Genomic DNA, 21,204 nt, shown 5'->3' on the forward strand with positions numbered 1-21,204 from the left:
GGGCGGAGGAGACTTGGCGGAGTTGGAGCGCGGCGCGGCCCCCCCTCGGCCCCCGCCTCACGCACCCGCCCCGGCCGGCCCTGCCCGCCCCGCGCGCTCCGCGTCCCGCCGGGGCCCGCCCGGGGACACCCCCATGGCTCCCCAGAAGCACGGTGGAGGTGCGGGGCCCAGCTCGGGCTCCGCTGGCGGCGCCGCCGGAGGAGGAGGAGGAGGAGGAGGAGGAGGAGGAGGAGGAGGCGGCGGCGGGTTCGGGGGCTCCGCCGCGGCGGCGGCTCCCGGCGGCAAATCCGGCGGTGCCGCGGGCGGCGGCGGCGGCGGCGGGGGCGGCGGGTACTCGGGAGGCTCCTCGGCCTCCTCGGCGGCGGCGGCGGCGGCAGCGGCGCTGCCCCCCGTGAAGAAGCCGAAGATGGAGCAGATCCAGGCCGACCACGACCTCTTTCTTCAGGCCTTCGAGAGTGAGCACCGGGGGCCGGCCGGGGGAGCGGCGGCCGAGCCAGCGGGACCGGCCCGGGCCGCCGCGGAAAGGGCGGGAGGAGGAGGAGGGGAGGGCTGCGGGCAGCGGGGGCTTCCGGGGGTAAACACGGCCCGCGGGAGGGAGCGGGGCCCGCGGAGCGGGGCCGGGGGAGGCGGGGGCCGGGCGGAAGCGCGGGGAGCGGGGCCGGGGTGCGGGAGGGCCCGCGGGGCGGAGGGCGGGGGTGGGGGGTGTGTGCCCGCGCCCAGCGATGAACTTGGTGCTCGGCAGCGCTTCCCATCAGGCGCTCGGGCTCCCTTCCCTCCGCCGGCAGCCCCCGGGCACGGAGGGGCGAGGGGGCTCGTTCCTCTCTGGCCTCTGCCGTTCGAGTCCCTGTGAGGGGCAGGATGCGGTTCAGACTTCACTGTACTCGGGTTTTTCTTTGTCTGGCAATAATTGTCCCTTAGTTGAGGTTTCATAGTGGAAGTTGACCTTTGCGACCCAGGCATCCCCCTGTGGCAGCTCCAGAGAGGAGGAAAACCCCCCTGAACGCACCAGAAAGTTGTTGATGGAAATCTGGTTCAAAAGCGCGGTGGAGCAGTGAACTTACCTTGTACTGAGAGATTTCTGTGCCATTGCCAGGGTTTGAAGGGAGCTTTTAATGCCCTGCTTAAGAAACTCGGTCCTGCTTTGGGATTGGTGCTGTCACTGCTCACTCTCACTCGCTGGAGACGGTGACAGTGTTGGAGAAAGTTGGACTTTATGGTGTTGTCTCGAGTAATGTGGGGTCGTCTGAGCCTCAGTCGTGTTAACAGCGCTGTGTGTTCAGTTAATACTGTGCTGCAAATGGGTCAAGTGGCGAACGAGTTGCAAGAGGTTTGCTCAGTGTCAGTGGCCGGGGTGGAAACGAATCCTCCTGCCCGTGGCTCGGTGTGTCAGAGCAGGGAAGCTCAGAGGTGGGACCGGGAGAAAAGTGGGGATGTTCCGTAAAATGTTAACCCTGCAGTGTGAATATCACGGGAAAACTGCAATAAGTAAACACCGGATTAAAAAAAATCCTAACACGTGGAGTATTGAATCGCATTCCCTCTTGGCTGATTTTGTCCCTTTTCAAGGTCATATGCTAGAAAAAGATAAAGGTTTATTTTAAGCTTTTGCTGGGTAATGTGGACTTGTGAAATATGTGTCTCTCTGCAGGTTGAAAAGTGTGTTTCAGAATTTTTCTCATTGGGAAAACTAAAGTTGAAGCAGCAGTGCATCGCCTTTAAATTAAATTTACATCCTTGTGAATGTAATTTAATGTTTTCATGCCTTTCTAAATTATAGTTATGGCATGGGCTTTTTGAGACTAAAAAACCTGGGATGTTTCTTTAGAAGTTGTGACTACTCTGTGTTTTCACTCGGTAGCAAAGTGCACGTTTCTTAATTTCTTTCCTTTCTGTCTTTTATCTTGATTTGAAAAACACAGATTTATTATGGTAACTGGAATTAAGCAGAATTTTACTGGTTTTCATCAGGCTTCTAAAAGGACACGTTGTGATCATTGTAAGATTCCCTTCTCTAATAACGGATTCTGTGAGATCTTCCATTCATAACTGGAGAAATCAGGTGGAATCAAATCTTTAAAAAGGGATAAAGGATATGAAAAACTGTCCTTTTTCCACTTCTATTTGCGGAATTCCATACAGTAGAGTTTCCAGCTATTAGAAATAAATGTTTTGCAGTTATATGAAAATGCAGTTTTATATTTCTTAAAAAAGATCTAGTTTGTTTTCTTTCTGTGGGAAGTGGAGGCAGTGTTAGCAGTCTCAGCATGAGCATCAAGATACTCTCCATTCTCTCTTTTCTCTCCACATGATGTGCTTTATCAAGTCCTTTCTAAGTTTCTCGCTGCTGTTCCTTTACGAGACTGGCTTTTATTTCGGCATAAATAGGCTGAATTTTGGTTTAGTTTGCAATTTTTGTTAGGTACAACCTGATCCAGACAAAACCTTTTTTGTCCTGATTTAGCTGAATTGGTTAAAACTAATCTGCAGGTCCTCCTGCCTGTAGGCAAGTCTCGATCCTTTGGGCTTTGGTTCTGACACCCTTTGAGATGTGTCGGTTGGGTACAGCTCTATTATCCTGCCTCTGGTTGCACTTGGAAACAGGAGTTGCTTTACCAGAATCAACATGAATTTCCCAGCTTAGAGTGATCCCTGCTGGATCACAGTCAACTGTCAGGCCCTGTTCTTGTCTCGGTACCTGCTGCAAGTGACCTTGGGACTTCCCAGAAGGATAAAGCAGATCCACGCTGTCAGACTGTGGCAGTTGATGGTGCTGTCTGGGTCCCGGAGCAGATGTGTTCATTAACCCCATGAACAAAACGTGCCTATCTGACAGGAGGCTGTGACGTGCAGAGGTGTTTCTTCTGCCCTCTCGTGACATAAAGCCTGTGGGAAACACGTTTTGTGGGGAGCAAGAGCAGTCAGGGTTGAGTTGTGACCCTGATTTAGGGCAGCTTAAAGGAGAAGTCGCTTTGTGTTGTAGAGCAGGTGAAGTAACCTTTGACGTGTTAACTTGTAGTTATTTGGACACTGGGGTGACTTTTGTGGTAATTGTTTCCAAATAATCTCGGTGCTAAGTTAGATACATTGTCCTTACAAGGGTATGTTGGATAACTCCTGTTCCTCTTTCTTAGAACCAACCCAGATATACAGATTTCTCCGTACCCGGAATCTCATAGCAGTGAGTAATTGGTTTTTATCACTCCTTTGCTTTGGGCTTGTAGGAAATTTCAATTAAAGCATAACCTTTCTCTTTTTCTTTTTTCCCCCTACAGCCAATATTTTTGCACAGAACTCTCACTTACATGTCCCACAGAAACTCCCGAACAAATATCAAAAGGTAAAAAACTTGTTTTTGAAAAGTAATCCTCAAATGTTCACCAAGTAGCAAAGGTCCAAAAAACAGGAGAGGGTGACTGTTCTTTTCACATGGTGTGTAAAACTTCTCCCTTTGAAGAACTTAAGAAATGATCCATCAGTGTACAGTTGATTTCTGAGACCTGAGAGAGTTCCTGCCACGTGAAGGGGGTGTGTAGCTTTATGCCTGTGACTTGTGTTGATACTGGGAGTACTCAAAAGTGGAGAACTATCTGCAGAATCCTGACTAATTCTCCCATGTTTGTTTTCTGTTTTGGGGCAGAACTGCTTTAAAAACCAAACTAAACTGTTGAACATCCAAACTCTTGGAACCAATGGTGCTGAGTCGTAATCATATGAAACATTTTATTTTAAACTGTCCCCTGACCACTTGTTTTAAAAGAACAAATCCCAAATACAAGTCCTGAAAGAATCCAGTAATTATTTCTGTAGCTATTTGAAAAGCTGAAAAATGCAAGAGGTCTCTTTGTAGCATTTTACAGAAACCCCAACAAACACTGTGAGAAGGTCGCTCTGAGCTGGGTGCACCTGAGAGATGGGCTTGGGTTTTGATATTTCAGAACAGTCACTCCTGTCCTGTGAGGGGCTGCAGTTGTGTCAGTGGGCTTGGAAACGTGGAATCACTGCAGAGGGACGAGTGCAGTGGACATTATTTGTCAGCAGAATCTCAGGGCCCGTTCTGTTCCTTCCCCTGCTCTGGAAATCCTCTGTGACACTGGGGATTTTGGGTAACCTCAACACTGACTGGGAAATATTTCAGCACTGAAGTTCTTATCGCTTGGAAACAGTTGCTGTGGGACTGAAATGCAACAAATACGCACCAAAATGGGGTTATTCTGCAGACAATTCTAATTTAAATTGGGATTTCTTACCAAAGGGAGGTAATACTTGCATGACCTGTTGATCAGTAGAATTTGCATGTTTTTATTAAATAAAGAAGCTATATATGGCATTCTTGGATTTCTTGGATATTGTTTCATGTTCTTGCCATGAGTTTTAGTGCTACAATATAACTTTTTCCTAAAACTGAATCCATAACCTACAACTTGAGGTGCTTAGGACAAGTAACAATCAGACTTATTTATTTTTTTAAAACTTGAAGTTAGTGTTTACTTTTCCTTACAAAAGTTACCAAAATGATTTTTTTTTTTTGCTTATTTTAAAGTAAGTAAAGTCAAATTTTTAGAAATTATTTCCAGGTTGTTTGGGGTTTTTTTTGTTTGTTTTTTTTATAACTAGAATTGTACAACAGGAAGTTCTGGCTTATAACTTAAATTAACTTACAGTTGATGGAAATGTGTGTGTTTTTACCTGAAAGTGCTCTGTTGGGTGTTTTTACTTGCTGGGAAACAAGAAGTAGTGCTTTGCTTACGTTGTGTTATTGTCTGTTCCAAACTCTAGTTCAGAGTGAGCTGCACAAGTCGTACTTAGTTCCTCTTGGAAAAACACTGATTTTTACTGGATCCCTTCACACTTCGGTTTAGAACTGATTTTGGCTGGGCAGTGTTCTGGTAGCAAACACATTAATAGCTGTTTCACTCAATAGTTCTGCTGATTTATTGAAATCATCCTGCTAATTAGGTCTAGGAAGATTAAGTAAAATACTTCAGGATGTTTTCTTTATAAAACCACAATAATGCAGCAGAAGTGAACTAGCAGAGCTCAGGGGGGAAAACCAGAAAATAATATCATAAGTAAAATACAAAGAACTAATGTCCAAACTTTATAAAACAATTGTAATTATAGCTCCATATTTTTTACCTGTGTGGCAGCCTGGAAAAAAATGCCAGGCAAATATAACACTTTGGGAAGTAAAACTGCATTTTTACCATGAAATTATCTCTTGGTATTGGTCTATATGTTTAATACTGAGAGAGTGTTTATAAAGACTATAGAAAAATGGGGATAAGGAATAAGTAATGGACATGTGTCAACTTGGGATAAAAAGGTATTGAAGTTGCTGCTTATTTTCAGAGAGGTGATGGGCTTTGGAAACTGAAAATGGGCTTTTTGCCCGGGTCTGTCTTTAGGTGTTACTGTATTATCAGACCAAATGGTGGTGTTGGAAAGAAGTTACTAAATAAAATTGCTCCCATACAGTATTTGGATAGAGAATAATTATTTATTATCAGAGTTGTGGCGTGCTCTGATGTGACTTCTAGTATGTTGTTAATTAGTACTTTCCTTGACTGGAATAGGAGTGGGTGGAGAAAGGAATGCACAAGATGCAGGTACTTGTAGCACCAGGAACTGCTGTCCTGAAAATCCCAGGTGTTAGGGATGGGAATTACCAACCCTTCATTTTGTCTGGTTTGCATGGGAATGTGATAACAAAAATAGTCATCCAGTTTAGAGGAATTTCTACTCTTACAGGTTAACTTCAAAGGCAACATTTTTCATTTAATGAGTTTCTTGTTTGCTATTTTTAGTTCCTCTGAAAGATTTTTTCAGAGGGACTCTTGTTTTGACTAACCTGAGCCTGGGTTTAGCAAAGGCTGCACCATTGGGGTTTTTTTGGATCAGTAATGCTCACATATTAAATGCCAGTTGTGTCAGAAATTAGTATATTGTGTGATTATGAACTTCCCCCAGCCCTGGATCGTGTTTGTCTCTGGGCTGGTTTCTGGCTCACACTACAGTCATGACATAACTTTGCTCTGTGGCTGTTTGAAGCGGTTGCTCAGTCTGAAGAAAGCCCTCTGAAGATCAGGGCACTGCTTCTGTTCTGGCTGATTTTCATGAGCTGCACAAAGTGCACACAGAGGCTTTTTGACCTCAGAATCTGCAGTTTTTACCAAACTGCTCTGTTCTCAACATCCCTTGCTTTAAAGCTGAGCACTGCTTTAATGCTGATCACTGTAATAATCCCGCGTTTGAGTGGAGTGAGTCAGTTTGGAGTCTGTCAGACGTGTGAGCCTGGTGCTGAGTGGAGCTTTGAATCAGTATTGTTTACTCCACAGCTGATAATTCATTTGCAGCCCTGTGCTTGTGCAGAGTTTGTTGTCCAGTGTCACTGTTGAGTCATCCTGTGATGTTAACTGAGCCACTCATGAGCGTGTCACGCTGCCTGTGGACACTGTGTGACATCAGGGCTCATCCAGCGGGGATATTTCTGGAGACAGGTGCTTCCCACTTCCCCAGAGCACGTTGTTGTTCCCCCCACAGGGAATGCAGTGTTTGGCAACAGCTTATGCTCTAATTCCATTTTTCTGAGGTGTAAGATGCCCTCACACTCCTCCATTGTCACTCCAGAGTGGGGCAGTTTTGTGGTGTCTCTGTCCAAGCTTTAACTGCAATGAAACATGGAAAGGCAGTTCTGTGAAGTGTTGAATAACTTCTGTTCAGGAGTGAGCTTGGTTTGGCAATGACCATTAACTGTGTGTGTGGCAGGACAGGCTGAACACACGAGCACCAACAGCCTGATGTCAGAATTCCAGAGAGGAATGATTTGAAGGGATTATTTATTCCCTGTGACATTGTTGTCGTTGTCCCACGTTTCCTGTGGGTGCTCTAAAAGTAGCCTGAGAATTCATTGCTCTTTTCCATTTACTAGAAACGTGTGGGGAAATAAGGGTTTGGGTTTTTAATTAGGTTTTTAACTCTTTTGTCCTACGAGCTTTGAAGTGTTTTTCGTTATTGTGATCACGATTAAAATACTAATGGCTGCAGAGTTGACACATCAGTTCCTGGGGGGTACCAGTGTCACTAAAGCAGGAACTTGCTGTGACAAAGCTGAGATGTGGTTAGGCATGTTCACTGCACGGTTTCAAGATGTTGCTGTTCAATGAAACTTCCTATGAGCAGTGGGATTATTGCTGAAAGGTCTGGTTTTAATTCTTTGCATTCTTTTGCTGCTGCTTGAGAAGCAGTTGTGGCCCTACAACATGGGTGGGATATGAGATATAAAGGGTGCTTTCTGAAGAGAAGGCTAAAATTATGTATGTAAACAGTTTTAGATGAAAACCAAGTTAAAGTTCAGGCTGAATAAATTCTGTTGTTAGATATTAGGGGTATCCTGGCTGTGTAAAACCATTCTCTCTGCTTTTTCTTCGCAGGAAAACATTCAAAGTAGATGACATGTTATCAAAAGTAGAGAAAATGAAGGGAGAACAAGAATCTCACAGGTACAGTCCTGCCTTATATTTGGGGAGGGGGTGCAAATGAGCACATGCATGTGGTAAATCAAAAGTACTTTTGATTGATAGAGTTATTAGAAGCAAAGTATTTACTGCTTCCAATGTTGCTTCCAGGATCTTAAAATGTGGGTGTATGACCTGGTCACTTGACCTGGAGAAAAGCAGTATTGGGATAAACTTTCCCTGTTTGTTGGGGCATCTCTTAAAGTGTTTATAGAAACCTCAGATAGGTGTTTACCTTAACTTGGCTTCCAGCACTGCCAGTTGTGTCAGAACTAATCTGTGTGTGTTGGAATTAAAGGTAAAAAAAGAGGCGGATTTGGGAAAATATCATGAAACCACAGAGTCAGAATATCGATTGGTGTGTTGGTTTTGTGCTTTCAAAACTATCAAAAATGTGCTTTAATGTAGAATTGGGCTGGAAAATCACCATGGATGAGTGATAGAAGCTGGGGGAGATGCAGCCCTGGGAATGCTCAAGCTGTTGGGCACTCACCGGGCATCTCAGAGCTCTTGGGAATGTTTGTGTTTATAAAAACAGGAGATGAGTGTCAGGGATCTGCCTGAGAGGTTGGTGAAGGTGCTCAGAATTGTGTCTGGTGCTGTGGAATAACAGATGGTATTTTGTTAGATACTTTGTATTTCAGAAATACCCAGTGGTTCTGAGACCCTTTTAAATACAGGCTTAAGAATATTTGTTTTAAAGTGAAATGTGTCCTGAATTGAACCATTTGAAATCAAAGGGGTCTGTGGTCCATAGGGCAGTGCAGGCTGGGAGCTGCAGTGCTCTGAACAGGACAGATGCAATTACTAATCACACATGTTAGGGATGATTAGGACTTGATGTGACTGGCAGTGTGTCCTTCTGAGGCTCCATGTTCCCCTGTAAACATTCTCATTACCAAACTTACAATTCTTGGTTTATAAAAAAAAATCTCCACCAAGTCCATGGTTCAGGGTGAAGTTCTAGAAAATTCCCACCAAGCCTGATCTCTGTGGCTGATGAATGTCTGGTAAATGAGAAGGCAAGATCTCCTGTCTCCAGGCAGTGTCCTTCTACTGTGGTGTTTAAACTTTCCTTTTTAACATACCAAGTCATTGAGTACCCAGAGAGAATCAGGCTGGAAAGAGTCACTGGTCCAGCTGCTCCTGCCCTGTCCAGGCAGCTTCCAAGGTGGAAGCATGGACTGATTCCTCCTGTGCAGGCCTGTCCTGACCATCAGAGCATGGACTGAAGAAAACATTTATTCTTCTAACATTTCCTTTCTTTTATTTTTCTCCTGTTTAGCTTGTCTGCTCATTTGCAACTCACATTTACTGGGTTCTTCCATAAAAATGGTATGTTTGTCAATTCGTTCCTTGCACTGGTAATTTGTGTAACACCTTGGAAGTTAGCAGAGATCTGTGAGGGGAATATTTGAGTGTTTTTAATCTCTGCTGTTTGGATGCAGAGTTAACTTATTTAAGCTCAGCCTGCCCCATTAGTTACAATTCAACAGTGCTGTAAAAATGTTGTGTAACTGTGATGTTTAACAGTCTGGGGTTTTAGTCAAAACAGTGATTTTGAGAAATACTTCAAGTCATCATCCATTCAAACTGAATTAGACCTTTGAGGAGTTCCTGAAGAAAGTGATTTTCTGGGAGTGTCTTTGGTGTTTGAAGTAGCTTTAAAAAAAACGCCACAGCCTTCAAATAATTTGAAGATTCAGTGGTTTCTAATTTCAGACAGAAGTGTAAGAATAAATGTTATCAAGTTGAGTCTAGAAATGAGGCAAAGGCTGTGTCAGCCATTAGACAAGCCATGGAAATCATATTTTAGTGACTTTCAGTATTTCCATGGTGCTTTTGAGCACACAAGGATTTACCTTTCAAAACTGGAGTGTTGATCCTCACAGAGCAGAACCAGTTGTGTTCCTCTGAGGAAAGCACAGGTGACATGCCCTGGGCTGTAGAGCCTTGGATAAATGCACTGCCTTTTTACTCCCCTGAAAAAAAAAAAAAAAAAAGAGCTGTTTGTCCATTAAAATCAAATGTTATTTTTAACTTTTGGGTTGGCATTGCTGATCACACTGCTGGCAGCAGCTGCCTTGGAGATTCCAGGCTCTAGGAGATTTATCTGAAGCCAAGTCTTATTTTCTAAGACTTTTTTCAGGTTCTTTCCAGAGTCCTTTAGCAACTATTGGGCATATATTTAAACCTGCATAATGTTTAAGGTTGTCTTTTTAATTTTGTTTGATTTTCTTATCTGATGGCATCTGGATCTTAAGTTTTGATGCAAACCAAATTCTAGGTGTGCAAGGTGTAAAGAAAAAAAATGGAGAAAATAACTTGACTTGTGTCTGACTGCCCTTAAATCTGCCCATACCCTTAACCAGGGGGTGAACTTGCTCGTTTAACCATTAGAGATCAATTATGGGTTTTAATCTCTAGGATGAGAACAGGTAGAAAATGTTCTCAAGTGGGAATTTGCAGTGAATTTGGGGAGAACTGAAATTTAGAATTTGGCTGGAGGTCTTTGTGCCTGGAGGTGCTTGTGGTTAAAAAGTAATCACAGGTGGATTTATGCCACTGAATAAACCTTCACTTGCTCAGAATGAAAATGTTTTTCTGTTCAGATAAGCCATCACAAAACTCAGAGAATGAACAAAATTCTGTGACCTTGGAAGTTCTGCTGGTGAAAGTTTGCCACAAGAAACGAAAGGTAAAAATGATTTGACAAACTATTAATGTGTATTAAAGCAAAATGTTTCCCTGCCTCTGGACTATCTGATTAACATCACATGAAATTAGTCTTTAAATTCAATAACTGATCTATTCAAGTTGTTTTCTGTTGGATTTTTGCCTTTTCTCTACCTGTGCTTTTTGCTCTGATCACTTTGATTATTGCAGATTTTAGCTCCTGTGAATCATAACCAATTTTTATTTTATTTTTAAAGCATCTTTGAATTTGCTTGTGTTTTTATCTGTTTGTTTCACACCAGTTGGCAAATCATCTTCCCAGCTCTGGGAATATGGGAGGCTCAGTAATGAATGCTGTAATTTTGAAGCAGAAAGGAAAGATTTGCAGACAGAACTATGTGTATTTTCCCCCAGACTCTTAAGCTGTTTTGACATGTTTTTAAGAGTTAATATTGTTTCTAGCCAATTTTGTTAATTGCTACAGTGTGGATAAATATGGTGAAATCAGGAGGTGCTGATGGTTTTCCCAAATGTTTTGCTGCAAGTTTCATATTTAGGCCATCTTGCCTTGTTTTCCCAAATCTACACAATGTTCAGTGATCTGTTTGAGAGGTACTGAATGTAATAAATCCCAGGTAAGTGGTTCTTTATCTCACAGATAGCACGAAGTGCATTCTGCAATATTGCAAGGAGAAGACAGGAAGCCCTTGAAATGTATATATATACCCAAAACATTTTATTTCTTTAGGTAAACAGAATTAAATTAGTATTAATGGCTGTTCTGCAGTCTTTTTAAGTGCCTCATGTTAGTGTTAATTTAATCACTTAGAGAAAGATGGCTGCTGCCAGAAGGGCTTGTAGAATGCCAGTTTTATTTACACTTAGAAATATCTGGTTTTGCATTTACAACCTGGGATCGTGCCAGGTTTTTTTCTGATTTGTATCTGTTACAAGGCTTATTTCTCAAAAAGTTGGCAGCACAAGTCCAATTCACAAACAATATAAATTTTAACACTTAGGTCTTCAGACTGTAAAGACATTAATTGCCGTGTTTGTTGTTTTGCTGCAGGATGTCAGTTGTCCCATAAGGCAGGTTCCTACCGGTAAAAAGCAGGTGCCTTTAAACCCAGACCTCAGCCAAATCAAACCAGGCAACTTCCCCTCCCTGGCAGTCTCCAGCAACGAGTTTGAGCCCAGCAACAGCCACATGGTGAAGTCCTACTCGTTGTTGTTCCGAGTCACTCGCCCGGGCAGGAGGGAGTTCAACGGGCTGATCAACGGCGAGACCAACGAGAACATCGGTAACTGCAGCCCTTCCATCCTCCTGCAGCTCGTGTGGAGCTGTTTGTGTGCAGCGTGGGTCACGCTGACAAGGGCCAGCAGGGACTGCCTGGGCTTTCATTGTGTGCAGTCTCTTTGGGCTGGGGTTGGAATTCAGCTGGGAGCTGGAAACTGGGCTCAGTTTTTGGGTAGATTTAACACCGGTTGTTATGAATGTGAGGGTGAGGGTGAATATTGCACTGAGAGGATTCTCCACCAACACTGGTCACTGCTGATCCAGCTGCAGCAAACAAACAAACAAACAAAAAGCCAATAGATAAAATACCTAGGTAACAAATTTTTAAAAGCTGTTTTCTTAATCTTGTTCAGACATGTTCTATCACAAATGTTACAGCCCTGGAGAGAGTGCATGTAGAATGAAAAACTTTATTTCTCACTATTTTATAGCCACAAGAGGAGGAAGATGAGACCCAAAATCTTTATGCTGGCAGAATATTATGATGAAACTAAAAATACATGAGAACATACCTAAAATATGATTACTTTTAAGCTAAGTGCCCTTTCCATTGCATTGTCCTGTTCTATTGTGTGACACACTGACACAGTGAACAGCCAGTTACGGTTTGCAATTGCATAGAGACTGTTTGGTCTTTGAAATCTGTGCTTATGCAGTGATTGAATCCCTTATTTCTCGTGTGCAGATGTCAATGAGGAGCTTCCAGCCAGAAGAAAAAGAAACTCCTCAAACCGTGAGGATGGGGAAAAGACATTTGTAGCACAAATGACTGTATTTGATAAAAACAGGTAATGTTATTTGAAATAAATATTGTTTCTGGTAGTCATTGGAAATTTAATATGTTCTGCATTTACAGTGTAGGATTTCTTTATCAGTAAAAATAGAGCTTCAAGGAAAAGCTGCTTAAACCATCTCCAAGGGATTCTGAAAAAAACAATTATTTCTCAAATACAATTTGGAAACTTGTATAGTTTGAGAAGAGTCTGGTTTTTTAAGCAATTTCCTTCTCTAATCTGTATCTTCTTAGAAGTCTTGACAATGTTTCGTTCTTTTCAATTAATTCCACTGAAGAACTTTAATATGCTAAACCTGATAATGTTTATGTAAATGAGAATATATAGAAATGAGAATGTTTGAGAATATGTGTATATGAGAATGTCTGATCTGCAGCAGAACCAAATCACACATAAAGAATTACATATTTTTTTTTATTTTTAACATTTTTCTGTTGTGGGTGATGTTTGTCAAGTTCCACACCAAGTTGTCAAATAGTTTTGCCTGAAAATCTGCCCTTGGACTCATGGAAACTTTAGTTACTGTTCAGCAGCACATTTTAACAGCAAACAATAAAAATGAGCTGGGTTAGTTACTCATGTTTTGTCCTGACAGACGTTTGCAACTTCTGGATGGGGAATATGAAGTGGCCATGCAGGAAATGGAAGAGTGTCCCATTAGCAAGAAAAGAGCAACGTGGGAAACGATCCTTGATGGGAAGGTATGGATTGTTTCAGTGGCTGAGAGAAAACTGTCTTTGCTTTAAGTGATCTGGATTGAGGTGGAGCTCAGCTGGGAGTGCAGTCAGTGGCTGTTCCTCTGAAAATGGGTTGAATTGAACAGGAAATAATTCTCTTTCAGTAACTTGTGAATTAATTTCTGCCTTATTAAAGCAAACAGAATGTTTGTTGTGGTAACAAGTCGGACAAATCAAAAAGGAACAAACTGCAGAATATTTTAGGGAAAGAAAGAGGAACTCAGAGCTTTCATAGGTGTGATCTTATGTACCTGAGGAGAATGCTGATAAAATGGAGTGATGGAAAGGAGGTGTATCAGTGCAGGAGACAGTGCTGAGCAGAGAGAAATTGTTGGCTGAGGTGAATCAGCACTCAGTGCTACAGTGGATGCAGGGGGCTGTAAATATGTGAAATGCCCCCATGTCCTGGGACAGTGTCAGTTGTTAGTGACATGAAGATTCCAGGTTGCAAAGTATTTGTGTCTCAACATGATTATTATAATTATGAAAAAAGCAGAGATGAACCAAATTATTTAGTAAAAATATAGTTATAAGCTAAATTAACCTGTTGGCCTTTACTTGGATTTCAAAAAAATACCTCTGCCTCCATTCTGTGAATATTTTCTCCTGATTGTTTTTGTACCTGGAAAGACACTAATTCTGCTGTTTTATTTTTGATTTCCACCCCCAGAGGTTGCCTCCATTTGAAACATTTTCTCAGGGACCTACACTTCAGTTTACTCTTCGTTGGACAGGAGACACAAATGACAAGTCTACAGCTCCTATAGCCAAGCCTCTTGCAACACGAAATTCTGAGAGCCTCCCTCAAGAAAACAAGCCCAACTCTGTTAAACCTACTCAGACTATAGGTAAGCAAACTTTGGGTTTGCTGCTGAATCATCACCTGCTTGGCCCTTGTGTGCTGAGGGGTTCCTGACTCACTGGTGCAGCTGCTTCAGGGAATTCTCAACAGGGAAAAGCAGAAAATAAGCAGGCTTTGTTGTATCCCATATTTTTTAAGGTAAATTTAAAAGCTAAACATAGTGGGGTGTTTGAAATCATGGCAATGTCGAAGGGATTACATGCAGTGCTCGTAGCCCATTTCCTTCAGCAGCAGTGCTGAAGTTCCTTCCCAGAACTTCCATTCCTGGGGGAGGAACAATGTCTGTTCTCCGCTCCAGAGAAATCTGGATCTCCATGTGCTTTGTTTTCAGCTGTGAAAGAATCCTTGCCCACAGACCTTCAAACAAGGAAAGAGAGAGATGTTTTAAATGAACCTCGACAGAAGTTGCGAATATTTTACCAGGTATTGGAAAAACGACAGTGTTAAGTATTGTGTGGAATTAAAATGGTCCTTTCCGAGGTGGGTGGAGATTCCCATTTGCCCCTTTAGTGGATGCCTTGAGGGGTCTCAGGTTCAGACTGAAAGCCACTCCTCATACTGCTTTTTACAGGAAGCATTTTAGCAAACTAACCTTCCTGGGGGCACATCTGATGTTCTGAAAGACAAAGGGCATCTCCTGTTAGACCTCTGGAGGGGACAGGTGGTCTTCCTGTGGGGGGAAAAAATCCCTCAGATACCACTGTTTGAGTACACCGAGCTGGTGGAGTGTTCCCAAACGTTCCTGTTGCTGTAGAGGTCTCCTGAAACCATTTCTCAGTTGGCTGGGGAAGGGAATGGATGAAACTAATCCTGCCCTGCCTGTTCCTTTTTTCCCTCAGTTCCTGTACAACAACAACACGAGGCAGCAGACTGAGGCCAGGGACGACCTGCACTGCCCCTGGTGCACCTTGAACTGCCGCAAGCTCTACAGTTTACTCAAACACCTGAAGCTTTGCCACAGCAGATTTATCTTTAATTATGTTGTAAGTAATTTTGCAGTAGCTCAGCACTGTACAGGCTGTCACAGGTCCCCTGTGCAGGGATTCTGCTGCTACCCTGTTAAATTGTAGCACTGTACCTGCAGGTTACATGAATGAATATGTGAATTCAGAGCAAGAACTCTGACTGTAGCTACTGCTTTTGCATTACTGTGCTCTTTCCTGTGATGTGGAAAACAACGTAATCTACATTTGGTTGGAAGTCCCTTGAAGCTTTAGGAAATTTAGAAACGTTCTGATTTCTAGGGTTCTTGTTAGCTGGTATTTTCCTTCATTTTATAATTAGTTCTGAGTGGTTTTATATAAAACAGTAAAACAGTGCAGAGCAAGGGAGCTTTGGGGTAATTTGTGTCTGGAGCTGTAAAAGGAAGCTGGAGCTCTATCTGGTTACTGATAGGTGATGTTTAAGGTATTGGGAATTTAAAAGGTTACTTGATGTGCTGTCACTGCTGTCTGCTAAGAGTCTTTGCACTCCTGTTCCAGTATCATCCCAAAGGTGCTCGGATAGACGTGTCCATCAACGAGTGCTACGATGGCTCGTACGCAGGGAACCCCCAGGACATCCATCGTCAGCCGGGCTTCGCCTTCAGCCGCAACGGGCCGGTCAAGAGAACCCCCATCACACACATCCTGGTGTGCAGGTAGGGCTGGGAAACCAGGGCTGTCTGTGTGTTGTGGCCTAGAGAGCAGATCTGTGAAACCTGGGGAGCTGTAAATGTGCAGGTGCAAATAAACAGTGGGAAATGGCACTGTTGTGGCTGAAGGATGTAGTAAATTCACCTCTGATTTTCCTACACCTTTTCAGTTGAGATTCCTGTTCATAATGATGTAGCTCCTCTTAACTGCCTTACCCTAAACCTTTTCTTCCCCAGAAGAAGTTGGGTTTTTAACGGGGTTTATCTCATTGCTGGAGGTTCCCCCCCCCAAATTTTTGCAAACTAGAGCTTAAAATAATTTGTGTGAACCAATTGCTCAGTATTTGTGTCTCTTCCTTCCCTCCTGCCAGGCCAAAGCGTACGAAAGCAAGTATGTCGGAATTCCTGGAGTCTGAGGACGGGGAGGTGGAGCAGCAGAGGACCTACAGCAGTGGCCACAACCGGCTGTACTTCCACAGTGACACCTGTTTGCCCCTCCGCCCCCAGGAGATGGAAGTGGACAGTGAGGATGAGAAGGACCCCGAGTGGCTACGGGAGAAAACCATCACTGTAATTATTCCATTTACACAAAACTGCTCTAAGGGGATTGTGGTTCTTAGAAGATGATCTGCAGTTGTTTCAGGGGGCAGTCAGGCATATATTTTGAAAATGATGCATTTTAAGAGCACAACATTTTGCTGAGCAACTGTGGGTGGAAATTCGTGAAATCAAAGGTCATTTTTTCAAGTATGCCTTCAGTTGCAAGGCTAGTTTTGTGTTCAAACAAGTTTTCACTGGGGCTGGTTTCCTCCTTCAGGGAGGAGGTGCTGGAATCAGGAGTACCCAGTACAGGTTGTACGTGATAAGGATAGAATTTATCATCCCAAGTCTCTACATGAGAGTACATTTTTCTAACTTTTTTGACTGCAGAGCCTGAATTTTCTATATATATTTCTGTGCATAAGTTGAATTTCGGGTCTGCTCTCACTGCTTGGCAGCAGACACGCAGTTCTGATGGGTGTCTTTGTTTCTTTCCCTGTCCTTCCTCCCAATCCTTTCTCTCTCTCCAGCAAATTGAAGAATTTTCTGACGTTAACGAAGGAGAGAAAGAAGTGATGAAATTATGGAATCTTCATGTTATGAAGCACGGGTATGTTACTGTGCTTAGCTTTGATGCAAATCAATTACAGATTTGGTTGATCATATTGCACTGCAATTCATTAAATACTTAAAAAAATGCAGTTATCACAGGTGTTTAGGAAAGGATCCTTAAAGGATAACTTGGTCACAAACTTGTGAGAGTTTAAGCTTTAATTTAAAGTTCTCGTGCCTCGTAGCCCTTGGGCTGTGAAGAGGAAAACAAACATTGGAGAATGCTGTGTAATAAACCACACCTTTTTGTCTTTGAAAGCGTTCTACCTGCACAGTGACAAGCTCTTTCATTCGCCAGGTTTATCGCTGACAATCAAATGAATCACGCCTGTATGCTGTTTGTGGAGAACTACGGACAGAAAATCATCAAGAAGAACTTGTGTCGAAACTTTATGCTCCACCTGGTCAGCATGCATGACTTTAACCTCATCAGCATCATGTCCATAGACAAGGCCGTGGCCAGGCTGCGGGAGATGCAGCAGAAGCTGGAGAAGGGGGAATCGGCGGCGCCGCCGGACGAGGAACCCCCCGAGGAGCAGAGCGGGACAACGAACGGCTACGGCGACGGCACCGCGCGAGACAGGGGGGCCGAGGTGGAGACCATCTCAGGTGTCACCAAACAGAGCAAGAAGCAGAAGCTCTGAAGCCACAACACTCGTCATTCAACGGACAGAGCATCGAAGTGACGTTCTAAAAGGGTGCATGAGCTCCACAGAGAATTACACGCAGAAATACAGAGGTTCCAAACAGGCACTGCTGGATGGAAATAAATGATTTCAACAAGGATATTGTTTAAACAGGGTTTTTATTCAGTTACTTTTATGCAAAGTACTACATGTATATTGGTTTTGGTGATGTAATGACAATATTCTAAGAGTTTGAGCATGAAGAGCAATATGAAAATCTTTTTGTAATTTTAGTAATTAGTGTCTTAAGAACTTTATGGAATTTACATAATTTAAGTATACGTAAAACCGTTTTTATATTAAGATTTTTGCATCTGTATCTGGCTGTTTTTCCTACCATGAAGTTGTGAAACATTAGGGAAAGGGGATTGGGATACAGTTTCTGCTTTTCTTATTTAGAAATTCTCCAGTTAGCTTTTTGTGAAGATAACGTCTCACTATTTACAGTTTAACCTTGATCCTTGTATTTGAAATCATTTATCAATCGACCATAAATTACCGATTAATTTTTTTTTTAAATTTTTTTTTTTTTTTTTTTTTTTTACACTAAAAATTCTCAAAGTCGGCGAACTTAGCACTTCCTTTGTCTCGTGCCTGTTTGGAAAGATCTTGGGCTATTTTCACGTTGCAGACGCAGTTTGAGGTCCCGCCTCGGCTCTCTGGAGGTTTCCCAGCAGTTTGGGGTTTCGTGGCTCATTCCGATGTTCCGATCGCCCAGTGTTCCATTTCAAACTTGAAGCTCCTTTTCTGTCCTTCTTACCCAATTTATCACAGCTCCAGCCAGGATCTGGTGGAGCCCCCCTCTCCTGGGGGGGCTGCACATCACCCTGTGCCAGGCTAAGGCCGGAGGCTCCTGTCCCTCTGCAGCCATTCCGGCGCCAACTTCCCGGGAACTTCTCTCGCCTGAGGACAAGACTGCAAGGCCGGGCCGCGGGTTTAGCTTTGGCTTTCGAGATGCCACTCTTGAGGGAAAAATGCACTGTAAAATTGGACCAGAAAATGTGTTGCACTTCTTATGTAAGTATTCTGTGATGTATTGTATTCAATACAGATACTAAGATGCTGACTAGGCTATATTTGAGCAGTTTTGCACTGCTGTTAACACATTTTATGCATACGTTTACAGATTTTTTCCAATGGAAAGTGGTTTCACTACTGGTACAGTATCAGCACCGAAGGGTTTATTCCAGCAAGCACTGTGGTTGAGTGACATCACCTCAATTTTTTATTATCCTTAAAATATTTCATTTTTCATATTCTTTATTTATAAAGGAAACAATGCTGCTGTAAATACAGGTTTTTTGTTTTGGTTTTGTTTTTTTTTTTTTTTCTTTTTTTATTTCATTCCATCACCATGAGATGCAGTTCCCTATTTGTTGAAGGGGTATATAAGCTTTCTAATGGTGTCTTCAGAAATTTATAAAATGTAAATACTGATTTTGATGGTCCTTAAGATGTGTTTTAACTGTGAGACTATTTAACTAATGGTGTGGATGTGATTTGTCATCCAGTATTAAGTTCTTAGTCACTGATCTTGTGTACAAAATAGGAAAGAGGGAAACTGCAGCTTTCATTACAAACTTCTTGAATTTGCCAGCTGAGTTTTAGCAGACTCTAATTACGCCTCTGGATAGTACATCATGCATTTCTCTCTGGCTTTAATTTGCTAAAGCTGTGCACATATGTAAAAAAATAGATTATTTTAGGGGAGATGTAGTTCTAGAATTATTGCTTATGTCATTTCTTAAGCAGTTATGCTCTTAATGCTTAAAAGAAGGCTAGCATTGTTTGCACAAAAAGTTGGTGATCCCCCCAAAAATAGTAATGAAATTACTTCTGTTCAGTAAACTTTGTATGTCATGTCAATTTATAATAAAAGCTGAAAAAATCCCCTTGTTTTCTATTTATAAAGATGCCTTTTCTCTATGTACCTTTGCAGATGCCATGTAAGCTGGTTAAAAAGAATTTGAACGGTACAGTAGATGTAAAACCAAACCCAAACCCCAAACAAACAAACAAAAATCCCCAAGCAAAACGAGTTGTTTAAATGAACCGTTGTTTCTCATTAAATGTTTTCTTTGAAATCAGCTTTTGTACATAAAGTTCAGTAATGTGAAATCTGCCACGCCGGGTGTCCAGTCATTCTGTGCAGAGGCCTCGAGCAGCACCTGCCAAAACCCTCTGTTCTGCAGGACTTAAAATTTGGGTACGTGTTCTTCCTTTGCCAGGTTGTTCCAGCTGTATTCCAGGTACCTCCATCAATCCCCAGGGTTTTAGTTGGATTATAACAACTTCCATTCTCCTTTCTTGGGGTAGAGCTGAGAGAGATCCATCTGCAAGTTGTGCTTTACTGTTTGGAACTGTGATTACAGAACTGCAAACCAACACATCCCTGGGGATGGCACTTACAGAACCAAGACTTGTGCGTTTTTTACATGCAGGTGGTTAATGTTTCAAGCATTTTATAAAATAGTTTATATGGAGTGAAGTTTAAATGGGTGTTGGCTTAAAATATCCCCTGTGGGACGGCAGGACGGATTCTCCAGGTGAGTGGTGTGGTTGTGAGGGAGAGCTGCCAAGTCAGCAACTTTCCTCACTGCTTTCACAAGTTACTTTTCCTTTCAAAGAGACCAAATAACTGGAACAGGCTGCAGGTAAAGCAGAACTAAGGGAACAGAGTAAATCTGTGTGTTAGTCCAGTGGGGACTTTATTTGAAGGTGATTAAATAGCTCTGCTGCCAAAAACTGCTGCTGGGGAAGAGCTGCACCAGTGAATGCAGCAGGAGGAGATGGGAACAGTGAAATGGAGAAGAGACAGATCAGCCTCGATGGAATACTGAGGGAAGGAGGTTATGGATGCTGGAACAAATTTTATAATAACAGGGAACAGTTATTTTTGCGAGAGATGTCAGTTAAAATCTGAACTTCAGCTGGAAATAAAGGGAAGTGCACAGGTGAGAAAGGTGGAAATAAATTGTTCAGGAGAGCAGCTTTTAAAGATGGGTGCAGCACTCTAGAAAACACGTTCTTAACGTTGTTAGAACACCACGTTGCTCAGCTTTATGCCCAAATAAATAACTTCCTAGACCAGGCACAGTTGAGGGATAAAACTTTATTTAAAAAAAAAATTCAAATTTCACTTGAGACATAAGTCTTAGTTGAGGTAAGTGACTGTCCTAGCTTAGGAAAACAACGTTCAGGGTCGGGTTTCTAAGCCATTAACACTCTGTTGCTTGCAGGGCTCCAAGAGCCAGAGGTGCAAACGGTACAGCCAGTGTCGAGTTTTCCATCCAGCTGAACTCTGCCGTGGAAGAACGGGATTTGCACCCTTCAGTTCAAGCCTCTTCCACTTCTTGGGACTTGGTTACTTCAGTGCTGGGTCCCTTGCCCTGAGACTCTTGGCTGCTCCCCCGGCACAAGGTGAGGCTCCAAGAGGTGGCTCCAAGTACCTCCTTTGCAGTTGGGACAGCGAGGCTTGTGCTGGACTAAAATAAACAAAACCTTCCCGGTCGTTTCAGCTGCTTTGCTGTGTGCTCTGAACAAACTGACACGGCCTTGCCACCTCTGGAAGTACCTGAATTCAAGGTTTAAGCTTTATTTTCTGCTATGTAAGTAAATATCCTGCAGGATCTACAGGTCCTCCTAAGGCAGATGCAGAGGTACCTCAGAACTGTGGATATCCACAATTTTAGTTCCATGTGGTTAAACGACTAAAGTTCCAACCAGTACCTGATACCTGAAGTGTGTAAGTAAAACTGCCAGCACTACTACATGGAGCAAGAGCTACGTCTGCTGCTACCTGGAGTGCCAGCCCACACCCCTCTGAGTGGGGCTGACACTGTTTCATCTACTA

General features: G+C 42.8%; 1 protein-coding gene across 1 annotated transcript; it reads left to right on the forward strand.

Annotated features, from left to right (window-relative positions):
• SUZ12 (SUZ12 polycomb repressive complex 2 subunit) lies at positions 1 to 17,451 on the forward strand. The gene is made up of 16 exons (XM_027882428.1): positions 1 to 455; positions 3,132 to 3,178; positions 3,273 to 3,337; positions 7,431 to 7,499; positions 8,800 to 8,849; positions 10,127 to 10,212; positions 11,260 to 11,491; positions 12,173 to 12,275; positions 12,877 to 12,982; positions 13,689 to 13,866; positions 14,212 to 14,303; positions 14,720 to 14,863; positions 15,362 to 15,519; positions 15,885 to 16,083; positions 16,584 to 16,663; positions 16,964 to 17,451. The coding sequence occupies exons 1-16, from the start codon at positions 134 to 136 to the stop codon at positions 17,307 to 17,309; spliced, it is 2,277 nt and encodes a 758-aa protein (XP_027738229.1). The 5' UTR covers positions 1 to 133; the 3' UTR covers positions 17,310 to 17,451.
• The last annotated feature ends 3,753 nt before the right edge of the window (positions 17,452 to 21,204 follow it).

The sequence above is a fragment of the Empidonax traillii genome, unplaced genomic scaffold (genome assembly GCF_003031625.1).
Source record: "Empidonax traillii isolate 1590-97213 ecotype Southwest subspecies unplaced genomic scaffold, ASM303162v1 scaffold105:size1093405, whole genome shotgun sequence".
In the NCBI taxonomy this organism is placed as follows: Eukaryota; Metazoa; Chordata; class Aves; order Passeriformes; family Tyrannidae; genus Empidonax; species Empidonax traillii.

Excerpts from the sequence above, each read along its gene's own strand:
- SUZ12 (XM_027882428.1), top strand. The coding sequence starts at position 134 with ATGGCTCCCCAGAAGCACGGTGGAGGTGCGGGGCCCAGCTCGGGCTCC. Across the intron at positions 10,213-11,259 it reads TTTGCCACAAGAAACGAAAG|GATGTCAGTTGTCCCATAAG; the intron begins GTAAAAATGATT and ends GTTTTGCTGCAG. Across the intron at positions 15,520-15,884 it reads ACACACATCCTGGTGTGCAG|GCCAAAGCGTACGAAAGCAA; the intron begins GTAGGGCTGGGA and ends CCCTCCTGCCAG.